The following is a 19,106-nucleotide window of genomic DNA, read 5'->3' on the forward strand; positions in this document are numbered from 1 at the left end:
CGCGAGTGCGCGGGCAAGCCTCCTAGTCTAGCCCTTGGGCCAGGCGCCTCCCGGAATGTGAGCCGCGCGGCTAGCACGCTCCTCCTGGTAAGTCTGGTTCACGAGGGTCACGCCGCCCTATCTACCTGCTGGGCGACCTCGAACTAAGTGCCGTCTCTCTCTTAGCTTCGGTTGCCTCTTCGACAAAGTAGGACCAGTGAGCTTTAGTTTCCTCTTCCCTCAGCCCATGCCTTTGAGACATCTGAGACCCAGGGAGGGAACTAAGGTATCCCAGAGTCAAACCTGGCCGATAGTCGAGTCATCTTATGAGATTCCTAGGATCTGATGGGACAGTGAAAGTGTCTCTAGTTCAAATGCTGCCCCTCTGTGTTTTGCAAATGAGAAAACTAAGGTTTGGAGAGGGTAAATAGGTTTCTTAAGCCATAGGGGTCTGTACTTCTGCGATTAAACGGTGGAAACAACATTAGAACCCAGGTCTTCTGTAGAGCCCTTGGCTTTAACCTCATTTTATCCTGCCTCTTTTTGCACTGATGCACTGAGGCCTAGCCGCAGAAAACATTCTTCCCAGACAGAACAGGATAGTAAAACAAAAGCTTAGGGTAGTCTCTTCCTGCTCCAAATGTGGTTGTATTGATTTTGGTTCTTAACTTGTTTTGCCCTGGTTGCTAAAATCTTACATGTCATCCTTTACAGATGTTCTCTTGGAGATACTGATCCTCTCTACAAGGATTTTAAGGGCCAGGAAATCAATTATAAAGGACAAAAAAGCACAGTCCCCACATAACCTTGCTTTGAACTCCAGCTTCCCTTACCCTTTTGCCTTTTGTTTATCCAACCAAGTTGTGGACTATATTTTTTTCCTGGGTTGCAGGTTTTTGTTTTTGTTTTCTTTGTTTAGAGGTTTTTGGGAGAGAGGGGTAGAAGAGGAATCATTTAGAGATAACACAACTATAAAAGATCTTAGGAATAATATGCTTATAACCTGGGATATATATCTTTAAAATATAGGTGAAATATTGTATGTCTTCATTTTCTAGGGGAGGTTTTTAGCTTTCACATTTGTCAAAAGGATTCTTGACTCCTCAAAGGTAGGAGCTACTAATTTCATCCTCTTCGTCCATAGAAAAAACAACGGAAATTTAGGTTGTGGATTGCCTTTGTTTGAGATAATAAAAGTAAGAATTTAGAGTTGGATTCAGGTCCCCTGACTCCATGTATAGACTTCTTTTGCTCATTATAGTTGTAAGATGCCTTATCATTTGTGGAGTTGTGGAGTGAGGTCTAAATGAGATGCAGATGGGCTTTGTAGTACATATAAGTGTTTCCTACCTCTTTCCAGAATCCCACAAATCCCTTTTTCCAGAATTCCAAATTTTCTTCTGATAGATTTTCATTAACAACTATTATTCCTCTCAGGAAATTCAAGGTTTTCTGAGAATCTTGCTTCTTCAAGGATTTAATTGATAAAATTCCAACCTAGAACTTGATCACAAATAAATGATCTCTTCTTGATCTAAGCATTCAGTGTTTTTTAAAACCCAGAGGGGCTTTATCACTAAGTCACATCCCACTTTTTTTTTTTTTACCACTGAACTGAGCTAAGTCACCAGCCCTTTTTATGTTTTATTTTGAGGCAGAGTCATCACTAATTTTTTAGGGCCTCAATAAGTTGCTAAGGCTGGTCTTGAACTTAGGATTCTCCTGTCTCAGCCTTCTGAATTGCTGGGATTACAGGTGTACACCACCATGCCTGGTTAGGCATTCTTTTTTTTTTTTAAACAATCTTGCCATATTACAAGCAGTCTTTTTCTTTTCTTTTTTTTTTTTTTTTTGAGGAGGGGGAGAGAGAGAGAACTTTATATATATATATATATATATATATATATATAATTTTTTTTTTTTTTAAAGTTTTCGGCGGACACAACATCTTTGTATGTGGTGATGAGGATCGAATCCGGGCAAGCAAGCCAGGCAAGCGCTACCGCTTGAGCCACATCCCCAGCCCCAGGCATTCAGTTTTTTATTCCTCCTTCTTCCTACACATAAAAGCTCTCAGTAGATTTTCTGTTTTTAAGCCAGCTTCAGAGAGCTCATGCCGATCTATCAGGTTACCATTTAGATCTGTGCTGAATAGTATTTTACCACTGTACTCTATTGGCCATATACAGCTATTTTAAATTAATTACAGTTCAGTAAAGCAAAATTAGTCTGGTTCTTCATCTAAATAACCTTATGTGACTAGTGAATACTATACTAGACAGCATAGAGTAGATCATTTCCATTGGGGTTTATTGGACAGTTCTGGTAGGGAGAGTTGCCAGTAGCAGTGTAGCATTATGTAAAAAGGATTGGGGAGTTGAATTTTTTAATAAAAAATTAAAAAGGAGCCGGGCACTTTGGCACATACCTGTAATCCCAGCGACTAGGGAGGCTGAGGCAGGAGGATTTGCTAGTTCAAAGCCAGCTTCAGCAGCTTGGCAAGGCACTTAGCAACTCAACCTGTCTCTAAATAAAATTCAAAAAGGGCTGAGTGCTAAGAGCCATAGCCAAGTAGGAATGAGGCCAGCAAGCCATTGAGGTGATAATGATTATGTTAAGATGTGCATTCAATTGGATATTAGACCCCTGCTGTCCTCCTGGGCCTGCTACTGTGGAGCTCTCACTGGGACTCCCAGCGAGTTCCCATTGATTGGGGAAGTGCGGTAGGAGGGATTTCCGGTTGGTGTGTGTCCCGGTCATGGCGGTTCGAGGGAGTTTTGGAAATAAAGTTTGTTCCTGCTTGAGTGGCTCGTGATTTTGTGCCCAGCTAGACTGTGGCACTGAGGATGTGACCCAGTGTTTAAGCACCTCTGGGTTCAATCTCCAGTACCAAAAAAATAAGATAAAATAAAAAGGTCTGGTGGCCTTAGGCAAGTTGTTAAGCATCTCAATTACAAATAATAGTCTTTAATAATGAGTGCTTTCATTTGTATAATACTTGTCTGTTCTCAAATAATAGTTATGTCTATTAGATCTTTTGAGACTTACCACTGTAAATCTGTGGGGAGGTAAGTGAGACATCTCTTTTTATACATGAGAGAACCTAAAGCAGTTAAAAATCACACAAACAGTTGAAATCACACAAGCTGACAGAGTGTAAAGAAATCTTTTGTACATAGGTCCTTATTGCTGTTTGAATTTACTTCAATGAATTGAAGCTGTTTAAGTTGATGAACAACCCCTTAAGGGAGAGGGTGAGAACTTCTGACTCCTGGCCAGGTTGTCTTTTTACCTGTTTCCATGTGGGGCTATAAAGTCTTTGAGTTGAAGAATTACAGTGTTCCATGAGTGAATATGAGTATGTCAAAGGAATCACCTAAGATATTTGTGAAGTATATAAGTTTATATACCTTCTAGAGATTCCAATTCAGAAGAAGTGGAGCCTTGAAATTTGTATATTTAACAAGTACCCATGTTTCTCAGTATCTGCTGAGTTTGGGAAATGGCTAAGCCTTTAGACCATGATAGAAGTAAGGTATTATTGCATCTGGAGGCAGTTGCTCCTTTTAGGATAGATTTTTAAAATTTTGTGTTTGACTTTCCTTGCCTATAGCCATGGATGCATCATATGATGGTACTGAGGTAACTGTCGTGATGGAGGAAATTGAGGAAGCCTTCTGTTATACCTCCTCTGGGCCACCTAAGAAGAAGAAAAAGTATAAAATACATGGAGAAAAGGCCAAGAAACCCAGGTTAGCCAACATGTTTTGGTTGCTGCTGAAATTTATAAACCTACTGCTTCGAGAGCCATGTTGAAGAATACTTTAAAATTTTTTTAAGAGTACAGTTGTTGAAGTCTTTGAATGGGCATTGGGAAGTGGGGAGAGGAAGATGGAAAGTGGCTGGATACATGCCAACATTTGCTGTTCCTGGCCAGACTTTGCTTATGTTTTCAGGCTGTCATAAAAAAAAATAAAATTTGCACCAGACAGATGGTAGAAGCTATGTACAAAAAGAGCTACATTATTTTTATTATACCATTGTTGTTTAAATATTAAAACAAGTCATTAATAAAATTATAGAATTATAAATAGTACCAGTGACATATATAGAGAATATCCAGATTGTAGCTCTAATATCCCTCTTAAATGTGAACACTGCATACATCTTGCTGAGGCTTTCTCAGCCTTCAGGAGGTATTTTTGTTCAGTTAAATGACCAGAGGCTGTGTAAAGGAGTAAAAAGTATGTGTGATAACCAGCCTGGGCAATCAGCCCCCTGATAGCCTTTCCCTGAGTGGTGCAACAGGACACCTGTGTCTTTCTTTGGCTATGTTTGATTTTAAGCCAGTTGGTCCTGCAGGAAAAAGTGGTCCATGAAAAAGTACATCGCCTTTCTTCCAGGTTTCTGAAGGGAGAATAACCACTGACTTGTCTTTACTATTCATTTTGCCCCACCTCTCAAATACCATCTGGGTGTGTTATAAATTTTTTTTTTTTTTTTTGCTTGATTTTCAGTCTTATTAATTGCTTTGAATGGAGATGCTGGGTTTTTATATTAATCTCTTAATTATGCAGCCTCTAATGTTGTGGTACACATGGGGTGAATAAGGGAAGGTCTGAAGAAGTGGTTGCTTCCTCAGGTCTGCTTACCTTCTGTACTACTATGACATCTACCTGAAAGTGCAACAAGAGCTCCCCCACCTCCCACAGTCTGAAATCAATAAGAAGATTAGTGAGAGTTGGAGACTTCTCAGCGTGGCCGAGAGGAGTTACTACTTGGAGAAAGCCAAACTAGAGAAAGAAGGTTTGGATCCTGTAAGTAATTTTTTTCCAGCTAATTTCTCCATTGGTTCAAATGAGAAAGCCTTGGGGAGACCAACCACCTTGTTTTCTTTTCTTTGCTTGGGAAAATTTTTATCATTTTATCTTTCTTGAATTTCACAATGTCTGTTTCCATTTTGATGATTCTCTGGACTCTCTTTTCCTCTTTGGTTATGACAGTACTAAAGCTGACATTTTCTGGGTTTTCTGCAGTGAGCCTTAGGCTCCTTTTCTGAATTTTAGTAGAACTTGGAGCCCTTATCTCTTGGGTAGTTAGTGGTATTTTTCCTTTAATAAAATAGCTTACAAAGGCATTTCTCTTATATGTTTTCATATTGCAAATTGATTATGGTATAATTAATTTTACTGACTATTATCAACTATAATCAAGAATTATGCATGGTTAGAGGTAAGATGCCATTGTTTGTGTAGCATGGGGTTCTTTTGTTACTAATGGCGATTATGAAATATACTAGAAGCAAAACTGCAAGATTAAAGCCAAAGATGATGGAGGAAACTGAAGCTTTGAATGCTTGGATTAAAGAACTATCATGAAAGCATTTAGGTTTATATTTGTCAGCCATTTTGTTATTTCTCCTTCACAGTGTGACAAAATACATTGGCAGCTATTTAAACAGCTGTTTTTTTTTTTTAATTGAAGTTCCTGCAGGAAATAAAACCTTTCTCTTACAAGCTGAAATCTTTATACTTGAGCTCCAATTAAACAATTGTCTCTATCTTCTTTTTTGATGATATAAAGCAGAGGTTTCTTTTGAAGTCAACAAGTATGTAACAGAACAGGTTATATTAAGTTCATCTGCCACTGCCGTTTAGATTTTGTTCTTATTTACTTGACAACTTATAGTCTTAAAGATACCACTTTCTACCTCTTTTAGATTTGTTTATAAGGTGTGAGTCTGGGAAATAATCCCTGGGGGTGGGGGTGGGAGATAGAATCTAAGAAAAGAAAAGAAAACCTATTCCTTCCCTATTGTATAATTCGAGATCTAAGAGCTGGGAGTGTAGCTCAGTGGCAGACAATGTGCTTAGCATATGTGAGACCATGGGTTCAGCCACCAGCATCCCCCCAACCAATGCAATATTTTTGTCCATGATGAAGAAAATTTCATGTAGTCTTGGAATGATTTGGTTTTACTAGACACTGAGGATGTAGATCCTTATAAAGACTGAAAATTTTAAGTCATCAGCCATGATTCTTCCTTATCCATATGCATATTTAAATTTATCCTATCTTCACCACTACCACCAAGATCATGAATGGCTTAGCTCTGATACTGAGTGACACTAGAAGAATTATTTAACTTTTGAGTCTTGGTTTAACTCATCTACAAATGGATCTAGTACCTACTCATAATGTTTAAAAAGAGAATAAAATCACCTATCTAAATCCTTGCACATTCTGACTTTGTCAATAATTGTCACCCTTGAGTAGATTAAATGTCCAATAAACATATAAGTAAAGGTGTTGTTTATTGAGCAACTAAAATGTGCCAAGGCTGGGTGAAACTTTAGGGGCTGTTCATCTTCTCATATTGCCTGGTGTGAGGCTGAGAACCTCCCTGCCTGAATGTAGTAGCTTGTCAGAGTCTTTGTGGCAGGCTGCCTCCTCAGCAGTCTCCCACCAAGGGCAGGTCCAGTGTTCCAGTGTTATTCCTTCCAGCCTGTAAAATTGATGTCATCCAGACCATTCTGTTTTCTCTATGCTTGGATTTAAGTGTATTTGCCACCATTTAATCATGTTCTTTTAATCGGCCAGCTTCAGAGGTTGACTAGAGAATGTTTCCTCAACACCTGCTCCATAAAGGATTAAGTCTGTCTTCTTTCATGTTTCATCTGAATGTTTCTTTTATTTCTTAGTGTTTCCTAAGAAACACTAAGTAGTCTTATTGACTTTTTGTTTTTGATTCAAGGATTCATTTGTAATTGATTTTAGTGTTTCTTCTAAAATATGCTTCTGAAATTATTTTTTTTGTTGTTGTTGCATTTAGTTTTAGCTCTCCCTATTTACTTTGAACTCCTACTTCCTTATTAGATGACTTTCAGTTTAAGTTGAAAAAATGAAACAAAATGCCCCTTTTTTGGTGCCAGTTAACCATACAGGGTTATGTTTTTAGTCCCAGGTCTTCTTGATCTTAAGGAGACTTTGCCTTGAGTCAGGTCTTTACTACTTAATAAATTTGTGTTTTGGAAGTTTAATCTTCTTCAGCCTGAATTTCCTCCTGTGTTAAATGCAGTTAATAATAGTGTCACCTAACTTGATAGTATTGTTTTTAAGGTGAAATTAGAGAATAGGTTTGAAAGCATTTTCTAACTTTAATGTATTAGATCACTTTTTTTTTCTCTTTAAATATATTCAGGACACTTCATGGAGCCCCTGCTATGTATATTTTTTCTCACCGTGCTTTCTCAACTTTTGACCTTTTTTTTTTTTTTGTAAATCTGGGAGAACCAGTGAGGTCAGAAAACCTGACTTGCTGTATTGAGTTCCATCTTGACCTATTGGGGTTTTTTTTATGCTTTTAGGATTTTTATTGAGCATGATACATTCTGGTAAAGCTTATAGACTACTTTATATACTTAGGAATCCCGAAGTATCAAAGCTCAAAAAGAACTCATATTGCCAGATTGCACTCATTGTATAGATGGGGAAACTGAGACCTCAAAAGAAGAAAGTATTTTCTCAAGACCATGCTAGGCCAGTAGTACTAGCTCATAGTTTTAGATGCCTACATTTTCTATGTGAGTCACCAAGAAGTAAGATTGATTCAAGTGAAGATGACATTACTGTTGACAGAGGCTGACCCTAACTAATTTAAATCAAGGGAGTAGAGTCTTTTTGGTCCTTTTGCAGAAAAAAAAATGAGCTAATACATATGTATCTATTTACTTTATCATTGTCTTTGCTTATCCCTCTTTCCCTGGCTTTCTCATCTTCAGAACTCTAAACTGTCTGCACTGACTGCTGTGGTTCCGGACATTCCAGGTTTCCGCAAGATCCTCCCCCGCTCAGATTACATCATTATCCCCAAGAGCAGCCTACAGGAGGACCGGAGCTGCCCTCAGTTAGAGCTGTGTGTGGCTCAGAACCAGATCTCCCCTAAAGGACCTCCTCTTGTGTCCAGCACTGCCCCAGAGACAGTGTCCAGCCATGCTGGCATGGCAGAGCAATGCCTGGCTGTGGAGGCCTTGGCTGAGGAGGTGGGAACCCTTGCTCATCCAGGTGCTGTACAAGAGATTGCCACCTCAGAGATGCTCGGCCAGGATGTGCTTTTGGAGGAGGCTTCCTTGGAGGTAGGAGAGAGCCACCAGCCTTATCAGACAAGCCTGGTAATTGAAGAGACCTTAGTGAATGGCTCATCAGACCTCCCCACTGGAAGCCTGGCTGTGTCCCACCCCCAGGTTGGGGAGAGTGTATCAGTGGTGACAGTCATGAGGGTAAGTGGCTTTGGTACTCATCTTTTTCTTTATCTAGGAGTTAGTAAAAAGGCAGCCAGCACCATGCAGTGTGATTTTGGAACAGTGATATGGTAAGAGTTCTTATATGGAACTTCTGGTGGGACTAGTTCTCTTGAATATTTCTGACCTCTGTGCTTGCTCCAAAGGTCTCAGTTTCTCAGGCACTCCTATTAATAATTCTGGCCCAGCTTAATGAGAATTTTCTTGACATAATATGGCACATGAGATTCATTAGCAGGAAAGCTGGAAATTGTCAAAACCAGGACCTGTCAGGCTATTAATACCAGTCAGGATTTTGTATTCTTAATGACTATTTGAGCAAACAGTGGCACCTTGATCTGTATATGAGAATTATTAAAATTTATTCCTAGGTACAGATGGGGTAGGAAGAAAGACATTTTCTTCAAGGCCAGTTTGATGGGATTAAGTAATTTAGCCTAAGACTTATGTTCATTTGAAGGAAAAGTAGCAGTTTCATTGATTGTATAGCTGGTTCCCAGAAGTGGGGGAATTGGCTACCATGCCCCAGTGTATGGCTTCTGCTCTTTTCCCTGGATGGGATAGCATTCTCAGACAGGTGGGAATCCTAGTAAGTCTAAGAAGGCTTAGTGGTAGAACACTTAACCTAGCACGTACAGGACCCTCAGTTCAATCCCCAGGACTGGAAAGATAATATTGACAGGGTTAGAAGAATTGGATTCTCTCACTGCTTATGTGATCTTAGGAGTCCCAAGACTCTTGGAACCTCCGTTTTTTCATACGTAAAACTAGGATAGCAAATATTTTGTGGTAGTAGTTTTCTCTTTGTTTCCTCCTAATTAAACTTGTCTTCATTTTGAGGTAACTATATATTTGTTTCTACATGTATACATTGATAAGCACACTGTTTATGAGTATTGGATTTAATAGTCTTCAAGTGTTATGAGTGGTGTTCTGCACTGTACTTCAATGAAACTGTCCTTCTCTCCATTACCTGCAGGACTCCTGTGAGAGTAGCTCCTCTGCACCAGCCACACAGTACATCATGTTGCCTCTGCCTGCCTACTCAGTTGTGGAGAACCCCACCTCCATCAAACTGGTCAGTATTTGGAGAGGTGATAGCATTTAGGGTTCTTCTTTTCTAAAGTTGTTTTTCTCTTTTGGGGGGTACGATGGGTACCAGGGATTGAACTCAGGGGCACTTGACCACTGAGCCACATTCCCAGCCCTATTTTGTATTTTATTTAGAGATAGGGTCTTACTGAGTTGCTTTACACCTCACTTTTGCTGATGAACTCCCGATCGTCCTGGGATTATAGGCATGCACCACCATGCCCGGCCTAAATTAGTTTTTCTTAAAAAGTCTCTGACCCTTTGACTGGGGAATGAAATTGACCAAATGATGTTGTATGCATATACGAATATATAACAGTGTTATATGTTATATATAATTATAACACACTAAAAAAAAAGGGAGAGAGAGAGAGAGACACTTAGACTGCTAGACAGTTGGGACTGGCAGAGGTCTCGGGGATTATCCAGGCCATGTGTTCTTAAATTGGGAGTTTTATAGAACTCCACAGGATCCATGAATTCCCTCAAGTTATATACAAACTGCTGGAGAGAATTTTCCTGGGATAGATTCCATGGCTATCAAATTTTCAGAATCATGCATGCTTTCAAAAAAGGAGCCACTGATATAATTAAATATTGTTATTGTATAGATTAGGGAACAGACCCAGAGAAGAGAAAGGCCCCTAGACTACAAGAGAGCCAGAACCAGAATTCTAGTTTTTTTGATTCTCAGTTGATATTTATTTCATCACACACTATAGCATCTGGGCTGAGATTTATCCCTCATGTTTTCGATGCTATCATAAAATTTTTAAAAAATTATCAATATCTGATTGTTCCCTGCTAGTATTTAGTAATATAATTGATTTTTTTTTCTTACCTTATTACATTGTCTAGGTCCTCTAGTACAATGTTAAATAAAAGTCCTAAGGGCAGATAAGATCTTCGGGGAAATTTCAGTCTTTCACTATTAAGTATGATATTAGCTGTAGGTTTTTCATAGATCCTGTTTATCAAGTTTAGGATGTTTCCTTCTATTTCTGATTTGCTAGGAGGGTTTTGTTGTTCTTATTTTTTGTTTGTTTTCTGCATTACTGGGATTGAACCTAGGGGGCCTCTACCCCTGAACCAGCCTTTTTTATTTTGCAGTGTGGTCTCGTAAAGTTGCTGAAACCACAAATTTACTGGCCTCAAACTTGCAGTAATCTATTCTGCCTTATCCTTCCAAATTGCTGGGATTATAGATGTGTACCACCTCACCCAGCTTTCTAGGAGTTTTTATTAGGAACTGATATTGGATTTTTGTCAAATGCTTTTTCTGTGTCTATTGAGATGATTGTGTGGATTTTCTTTTTTCTAGTTAGTTAATGTGATTAACTTCATTGTTTTTCCAAATGTTAAACCAACACAGCATTCCTGGGATTAAACCCTACTTGGCAGTAATCTATTATTATTTTTATGTATTGTCAGATTTGATCTACTAAAATTTTGTTCAGAATTTTTGTATCTGTGTTCATGAGGGATGTTGATCTCTAATGTGTGTAGTGTGGTTTTTGTATAATAGTTTTGTGTGCTTGCTTCATAAAATGAGTTGAAAACTATTTTCTCCTCTTCTGTTTTCTGGGTAGTTATGAGTGGAATTGCTGGGTCACATGGTAATTCTGTGATGTTGTGTTCATATTATTTCTTACAGTGTTTGGTAGAATTACCAGTGAAGTTGTAAAGTCATCTAGGCCTGGAGTTTTCTTGCTGAGAGGTTTTTAACTACAAGTCCAACTTTTAAAAATATACATGGGGCTTTTTTTTTTTTTTTTTTTTTTTTTTTTAAAGATACAATCTTGCTTTATTCCCCTGGCTGGCCTTGAATTTATGATCCTCCTGCCTCAACCTCTAGAGTAGCTGGGACTACTGTTGCATATCTCGTGCCCAGCTATATAGGACTGTTTGGAGTGCGGCATTGGAGTACCTATTTTTGAGTAAGCTCTTTGTATATTGTCTGTCAGGAAATTTGTTATTTCATACTGGGGATTGAACCCAGGGGTTCTACCACCAAGGAACATCCTCATCCTTTTCTATTTTTTTTAAATTTTGAGACAGGGTCTTGCTAAATTTCCCAGGCTGACCTTGAACTTGTGGTCCTTTTTCCTTAGTATCCTAAGTAACTAGGATTATGTGCATGTGCCACGATACCCAGTCATTTTAATAATTTTTAAGTATACAGTTCAGTGTCATTTAGTACATTCGTAGTATTATAGAGTCGTTACCAATATCCACTTCTAGCACTTTTTCTTTGTTCCCAGTTGAAACTCTATATCCAATAAATAGTAACTTTCCATTCCCACCTCTCTCCTACTTTTTATCTATGAATTTACACGTTCTAGGTACCTGTTATAGGTGAAATTATACAAATATTGTTCATTTATCTCAAACCTTGTATTAGAATGTTATGTCTAGATATTCCATTGTGTGTATATACCATATTTTGTTTATCCATTCATCTTTTTTGTTATTTTTAAAAATATTTTTTATTTTGTTCATTTATTATCCATTCATCTTTTCATGGACATTTGGATTGTTTCTGTATTTTGTCTAGTTGTAAAAAGTGCTGCTATGAACTTTGGTGTGCAAGTATTAGTTTGAGTCTCTGTATCCTATTCTTTTGGGTACATAGTTATGAGTGGAATTGCTAGGTCACATGGTAATTCTGTGCTTAAATTTTTGAGGAATTTTTATCCTTTCCAATCTGTAGAATCTATAGTGATTTCATGTGTCTCATTCCTGTTTCTGACAATTTGGGTCTTCCATATTTTTTTTTCCTGATAAGCGTAGCTATAAGTTTATAAATTTTATTGATCTCCAAGAAACAGCTTTTGGTATTGTTTTCTCTGTTTTTGTTTCTATTTCACTTATCGTTCACTCTTTTTTTTCTAGTTTCTTAAGGTGGAAGCTGATGTCATTGATTTGAGACCTTTCTTTTTTAATATAGGTGCTTAGTGTTATAAATTTCCCTTTAAGCACTACTTTAGTGGCATCCCACAAATTCTGATAGTATATTTTTATTTTCACTTGGTTTAAAATCCTCTTTTGGATTTGTTTATTTGACTCATGAGTTACATAGAAGTGTGTTACCTTTTTTTGGAATATTTAGTGATTTTCCATATATTTTTCTGTTACTGATTTATAATTTAATTTCATTGTCAGAATTTTATGGTTTATAAAATCTGAGTCCTTTTAAATTTATTTAGATTTATTTTATCGCTCAGAATATGGTCTATCTTGATAAATGTCCTGTGTGCATTTTAAGAGAATGTGTATTCTGCTGTTGAATGGAGTGTTGTATACATGTCAGATTAGGTCAGGTTGATTGATAATGTACTTCAACTCTTTTATATCCTTTCTGCCTATTTGTTCTATCAGTTATTTATGAAAAAATTGCAGATTTGTCTCTTCTTACAATTCTATTTTTCTGTCTATATTTGGACTCTTCCTAAGTACATAAACATATAAGATTGTTATGTTCTCTTGATAAATTGACCCCTTCATTATTATGAAAATATCTTTATCTCTAGTAATTTTAGCTTTGTAATTGACTTTGTCTGTGTCGGACCTGGTTTTTTAATTATAATTATTACATTAAGATCTATCTTTTTCTGTCGTTTTAACCTTTCACAAATTATATCTTGGTATTTAAAGTGTTTTTTTTTTTCTCTCTCTCTTTTTTTTTTTTTTTTTTGCAGTGTTTAGGATTAAACCCAATACCTCCTGCATGATAAGCAAGTGCTATACCATGGGCTACAACCCCATCTCACAATCTATCTTAATTGGAGAGTTTAAGGCATTTTTATTTAATATAATTATTAAAATGGTTAAGTTTAGATCTCTTATCTTACTATTTGTTCCATCCATTTTTTCTGCTTTCTTTTGATTTAATTGTATTTTTATGAATTCTTTTTTTCCATTTTAATGGCTTATACACTATTAAGTTTATTTTGGTTCTGTTTGTGAGTTTCTTTAGTGTTAATATATTATCTTTAACTCCTGTTGCAGATAAGTGATACATACTTTAATTTTTTTTTTTTTTTTTTTTTTTTTTTTGGTTGTTGTTGTTTTGAGACTCCTGGGCTCTTGGGCTGAAGCATTCTTCCTTCCTGAGCCTCCTAAGTGTCATGGGCTATAGGCATGTGCCACCATACCCAAATAAATAGTATGTTCTTAGATGAAAAAGTTTCAGGATATTAAAACAGAAATAGTTGCTGCAACTTGAAGAAACTGCTTATTTTTTCTTAGTCCCGTGCTCCTGGAAATGACTATCATGTTCTAAAAAGTGTCTGCCAAACTCTTCTAGAACAGTATTTTTTTGACAGTACTTGGGCCTAAAAACATCAGCCTTGAACACTAGCATCTTTTCTTTTTTGCAGTACTGGGGATTGCATCCATGCCCACTATACCACTGAACTATATCGCTAGTCCCCCGCCCGCTTTTCTTTTTTAAAAAAAAATTTGGAATAGAGTCTTGATAAGATGTTGAGGCTGACCTAGAACTTAGATTCTCCTGCCTCAGCCTCCCAGTGTCTGAGATTACAGGTGTGATCTATATTCACACCGCTCTGAAGTCAGTTCTGTTTAAGAGTATTTCCAAGTTCATAGTAATTTTTTCCCCTCTTATTTTTCCTTTTCTTTTTATTTTTAATATTTTAATTTTTTCATAGCTTTATTAAGGTAAAATTGAAGTAAAATAAAATGTACATATTTGAAGTATGCAGTTTGATCAGTTTTGACATGTATGTAACCAATACAATCAATAGAAAAAGGATTTCCATTACTTTTTTCAAATTTGAAATCATGCAGACCATGTTTCCTGCATGATTTATTACATTAGAAATCAGTCACCTTAAAATAAATAGAACTCCATCCCCACATCTCAACTACTTCAAAATTAAAAAGTGCACTTTTAAACCAGCAAAGGGAGGAACTACACTCAAAGAATAGTCAATCAAAGGAGAAACCAATTCAAAGTAAAAACCAGAAACAAATCAAAATGATATCTCACATGTCAAAGAAGAAAGCACAAAAGAAGTAAATAAAAAGTACTTTGAAGTAATAATTTATTAAAATATTAAATATTCCAAATCTCTGGGATGAAACAGTACTCAAATGAACACTTATAAACCTGAAGTACTACTATCAGAAAGAAGCTAGATTAATAGTCAAATTATTTTCATATTAGGTAGTAGGAAGGAAAAAATAACGAGTGGGAACAGAAATATATGAAATAGAAAAATAATACAGCTAAAAGTTGATAAAAAATCTAACAAGTATAATAAAAAAGTAAGAACACAAAAATTAATGAAAGGGGAGCTATTAAAACAACTCTATAGATGCTAAAAATATATTAAAGTAATATTACAGTTGTTTGCCAGCATATGTGATAGCTTACATTACATGGGGGAGGAGAGCTGGGTGGGTTTCCATGATCAGTTGTCCCCTGTGTAAGCCTTCTATGTTAGAGAAGGAGCTGTGTGTTGCTGAGAAGAAAGTGTATTCTGTCATTGATGGATGAAATATCCCATATATGTCTGTTAAGTGTAAGTTATCAATTGTGTTTTTTATTTTTATAGCTTTGTTTAGTTTTTGTGTGGAAGATCTATCCAGTGGTGAGAGAGGTACATTAAAGTCACCCAGTATTGAAATTGAGAAGGATTTGTTTGATGTATGTATATGCTCCATTGTTTGGGGCATGAATATAATTGTTATGTCTTGTTGATGTGCAGTTCCCTAAAGCAGTTTGAAATGGTTTCCTTTGTCCCTTCTGATTAACTTTGGCTTGAAGTCTACTTTATCTAATATAAGGATAGAAACAAACCCCTGATTGTTTACAATTGTGATTGATATGTGTTGTTTCCCATCCTTTTACCTTCAGTTTGAGGATGTCTTTGCCTACGAAGTGAGTCTCTTAAAGGCACCATATTGTTGGGTTTTGTTTTTTAGTCCAGTCTGCTAGTCTGTTTTTTGATTGATTGTAGGCCATTGGCATTCAATGTTATTTTTTTTTAAATTTTTAATTATAGATGGACACAATACCTTTATTTTACTTATTTATTTTTATGTGGTGCTGAGGATCGAACCCAGTGCCCTCACCCATGTGAGGCAAGCACTCTACCACTGAGCTACAACCCCAGCCCCTTGATGCTGTTATTGAGAAATGGTTTTTATTCCCTGTCATTTTAATTTGTTTCTGGTTTTTACTTTGAATTGGTTTCTCCTTTGATTGACTATTCTTCGAATGTAGTTCCTCCCTTTGCTGGTTTTCACTTTTATTTTTCATTTCTTCTTTATGAAATATTTATTGAGAATGTTTTGTAGTACAAGTTTTCTAGTTGTGGAAGTTTTTTTTTTTAATTTCATTGTCAATTCTGAAGCTTAATTTTGCTGAGTATAGCATTCTTGTCTGGCATCCAGTTTCTTTTAGAGCTTAGTATATATTATTCCAAGACCTTTGAGGATCTAAGTTGAAAAATCAGCCGAGATCTGTATTGATTTCCCTCTAAATGTAATTTGTTGTTTTCTCTCTCAGCCTTTAAAATTCTATTCTTATTCTGGATGCCTAATATACTTATTCTGTATGTTAGTCATTTTCACAATAATGTGCCTAAGTGGGTCTATTGTAATTTAGTATATTTGGGGTCCTATTGTTACGCTGTTGACCTGATGAGTCCTTGCTTCCCCATTGTTGAAGAATAACACCAGAGAAGCACGCCAAGGCAAGGTCAGAGTAGAAATTAGAAGTTTATTAAAGGACAGCAGAAAAGACTTCTCCTAGAGGAAGAAGGGGACCAGAGAGGTGTAATCCGTGGAAGTGCGGGTTGTTTCCCCTTTTTATAGTTCTTTCAGTGATGGAATGTAGGTTGGAAGGCCCAAGGGGTGGGACACAGATGGGCCAAAGAAGTAATCTGGGCAGGAAGGACTACACTCACACTTCTTTGGGATGGGCTATCTTCAAATCTGCTGGGGCTATTCATTAACATTTCTTTGGGATGGACTTTGGGCCTAGGGCTTTTCTTGGGACTTTATTAACATTTCAAGAGTTGCTCAACTTTTCCAGAAATTCATTCTCAACATGGCCTCCATTTTAGATTTTACTCGATATTAGACCCTAACTACACTGACTGCCTAATTTTAAATCTGGCTTCACTATAAGCCTCCTGAATTTGATTTTCCATTTCATTCTTTAGGTCTGGGAAATTTTCTTACATTGTTTCATTGAAAAGATTGTACATTCTGTTGGTTTGTATCTGCGTGCCTTCATCTATCCTAATAAATCTTAAATTTGGTCTTTTGAGGTTGTCCCATATTTCTTGCAAATTCTGTTCATGGTCTCTTAACATCTTTTCTTCATGGTCAACTTTATTTTCAAGATTATATAATTTGTCTTCATTGCCTGAAACTCTTCTGAGTGGTCTAGTCTGTTGGTGATGTTTTCAGTTGAATTTTTAATTTGGTTTATTGATTTCTTCATTTTGAGAATTTCTGCTTGATTTTTTTTTCAGAATCTCTTACCTCTTTATTGAAGTTATCTTTCACTTCCTGTATTTTCTCTCTGATTTTACTCCTTATGTCATCCTTTACATCGCAGATCAATTTGACTGTGTACATTCTAAATGCCTTCTGACAATTCTTCTACTGTGGTATTGTGGGATTCCGTCATTGAAGTATCTTGGTTTGTTTGGGGTGATTTGTTCCTTTGCTTTTTCAGTTATTTGTGTGTCTACCCATCTAGCAGTCCAAACTAGCAGTCTGAGGGAGTAGAGTTTCTATCCTGTGGACTTGTAATGTTCCTGAAGGTTTCCAGTACCTCATTCTTTTATTATATCCAACCTTAGTCCCCAGTCTGCTTTGAATGTCCAGTATTAAATTCCAGTAAAGTTCTCTCCACCCTTTTTTTTTTTTTTTGTTTACCCACTTGCTGAGAAGCTGCCTGTCTGCTTTCTTGTTTCACACCACAGAGCAGCCAAAAAAGCAACCTCCTCTATTCTGCCATCTTGAAATTTCCATGGTAATTCACTTATAGAACTAAGTTAAATTTTTATTCTGCTTCTTGGGAGTGTTCACTATGAAGATTATGTATGGGGTCACAGTCTAAAAAAAGATGACAGATGTTTTACAGCTCAGTAATTTAGCTCTCACAAACGTATAGAATCTTACAATTTACTAAGTGAATGTTTCTTCATTTTCTGCTTCATTTCTTCCTCAAGATACCAGTAAAATAGGAAGAGCGTATGATTTTTACAGACATTAAACCCAAGGCCCAAGAGTTATGATGACTTACTTCTAGGTCATCCAGTGTGTTAATGGCAAAGTTGGAACCCAGAGCTTGGTCTCTTTCCTTGGTGCCTGGCCACTTTGTACTCATGCTTTATTTGGTACTGCTTTGATAATCAGCTTTTCTTAAGGCTCCCTGGCAGAGGTAAAAGCTAGTGGCAATTTAGTGTTTCCCAAGGAAGATTTTTGCTTTTTGGCAAAATTAATAGTTGAGTAAACATTATAAGTGACAAAACAAATCTGATAAGGAAATTATTTTTTCAGCTTTAATCTAGCAATGGAACATGGCTAATGAGTGAATAATTCCCATTTGTAGCTGAAATGTAATAACCCATTGTAATACATTTTGCTCAAAGGTTGGTTAGTAGAGGTGGTGAGAGCCAATGGCTGACTATATTCATATGCAAACAACTAAATTCTGGTGAATATCAAAGGACCTGATTTCTACTCCTGCATTTTCTTATCATTATTTTTTTCCAGTAATCATGGTTCTATTTTTATATCTCTGAATTCTAGGTCGTAGTTTCTCTGATTTTTAACTAGTAAGAAGGAAAAAGAAGCAAATTTTTTGAAATATTGAATCAGAGGTTACACCTAGGTACACAGAAGGAATCTTGGACCCAGAATCAGACACATTTGAGTTCTAGTCCAGCTTTGCCTTTGAGTCACTATGTGATTTGAGATAGCATTTAACTACTGTGAACCTAAGTAGTGATAATACTTATCTACTCAGTAGCATTGCTGAGAGTATTAAATGAGATATTACTAAAATGTTTAGCACTGTGTGTTACCTTGCTCAATTAATAGCAGTTACCACTGTGGTATACCATTGTGGTTATAATGGTCAGCAGCGTCTTAGAGGGGTTGGATTGTGATCTTGATTCTGATACTTTATTATTATTATTTTTTTAACAGACCACTACATACACTCGCCGGGGCCATGGGACGTGCACCAGCCCAGGTTGCTCCTTCACATATGTCACTAGGCACAAACCACCTAAGTGCCCTACCTGTGGTAACTTCCTAGGAGGGAAGTGGATCCCAAAGGTAAGGTCCGTTGACCATTGTTGCTTTGGAAACACAGCAGAGTAAGCTTCCTGTTGCCCTTAAGAGCAGATAACTTTTTAAAAATTGATACTTTTAATTTTGACCATCATTTTCATTATAAACAGTTTATAAAATTAAAAAATAATAACAGAAAACAAAATTTTATGTGTAATTTTTTGTGTATGATGATGGAGATTGGGTCCAGGGCCTCATGCTTGTGAAGCAAATGTTCTACCACTGAGCTACACCTTCAGCCTTTATCCACAATCATATCATCCAAAGAAAAGCCTTATTACTTAACATTTTGGTATGTTTTCTTTTAGTCCATTTTTCTACGAACATGTTATATATATTTTTTCATTTAACTTAATATCTATTAAATATTCTTTAACAATATTATCTTTAATT

The 19,106-nt window shown here is 36.6% G+C and overlaps 1 protein-coding gene across 2 annotated transcripts in view; it reads left to right on the top strand.

Annotated features, from left to right (window-relative positions):
* The window catches only part of Hmgxb3 (HMG-box containing 3), a 52,257-nt gene continuing 33,151 nt past the window's right edge, over positions 1-19,106 (top strand). For both annotated transcript variants that reach the window (XM_026384464.2, XM_026384465.2), the window contains exons 1-6: positions 1-87; positions 3,593-3,731; positions 4,622-4,796; positions 7,761-8,258; positions 9,259-9,357; positions 18,567-18,698. In XM_026384464.2, coding sequence (XP_026240249.2) covers positions 3,595-3,731; positions 4,622-4,796; positions 7,761-8,258; positions 9,259-9,357; positions 18,567-18,698 — 1,041 coding nt within the window. In that variant the 5' untranslated portion in view covers positions 1-87; positions 3,593-3,594. The remainder of the gene's footprint in view (positions 88-3,592; positions 3,732-4,621; positions 4,797-7,760; positions 8,259-9,258; positions 9,358-18,566; positions 18,699-19,106) is intronic.

Source organism: Urocitellus parryii, chromosome 1 (genome assembly GCF_045843805.1).
Source record: "Urocitellus parryii isolate mUroPar1 chromosome 1, mUroPar1.hap1, whole genome shotgun sequence".
Classification (NCBI taxonomy): domain Eukaryota; kingdom Metazoa; phylum Chordata; class Mammalia; order Rodentia; family Sciuridae; genus Urocitellus; species Urocitellus parryii.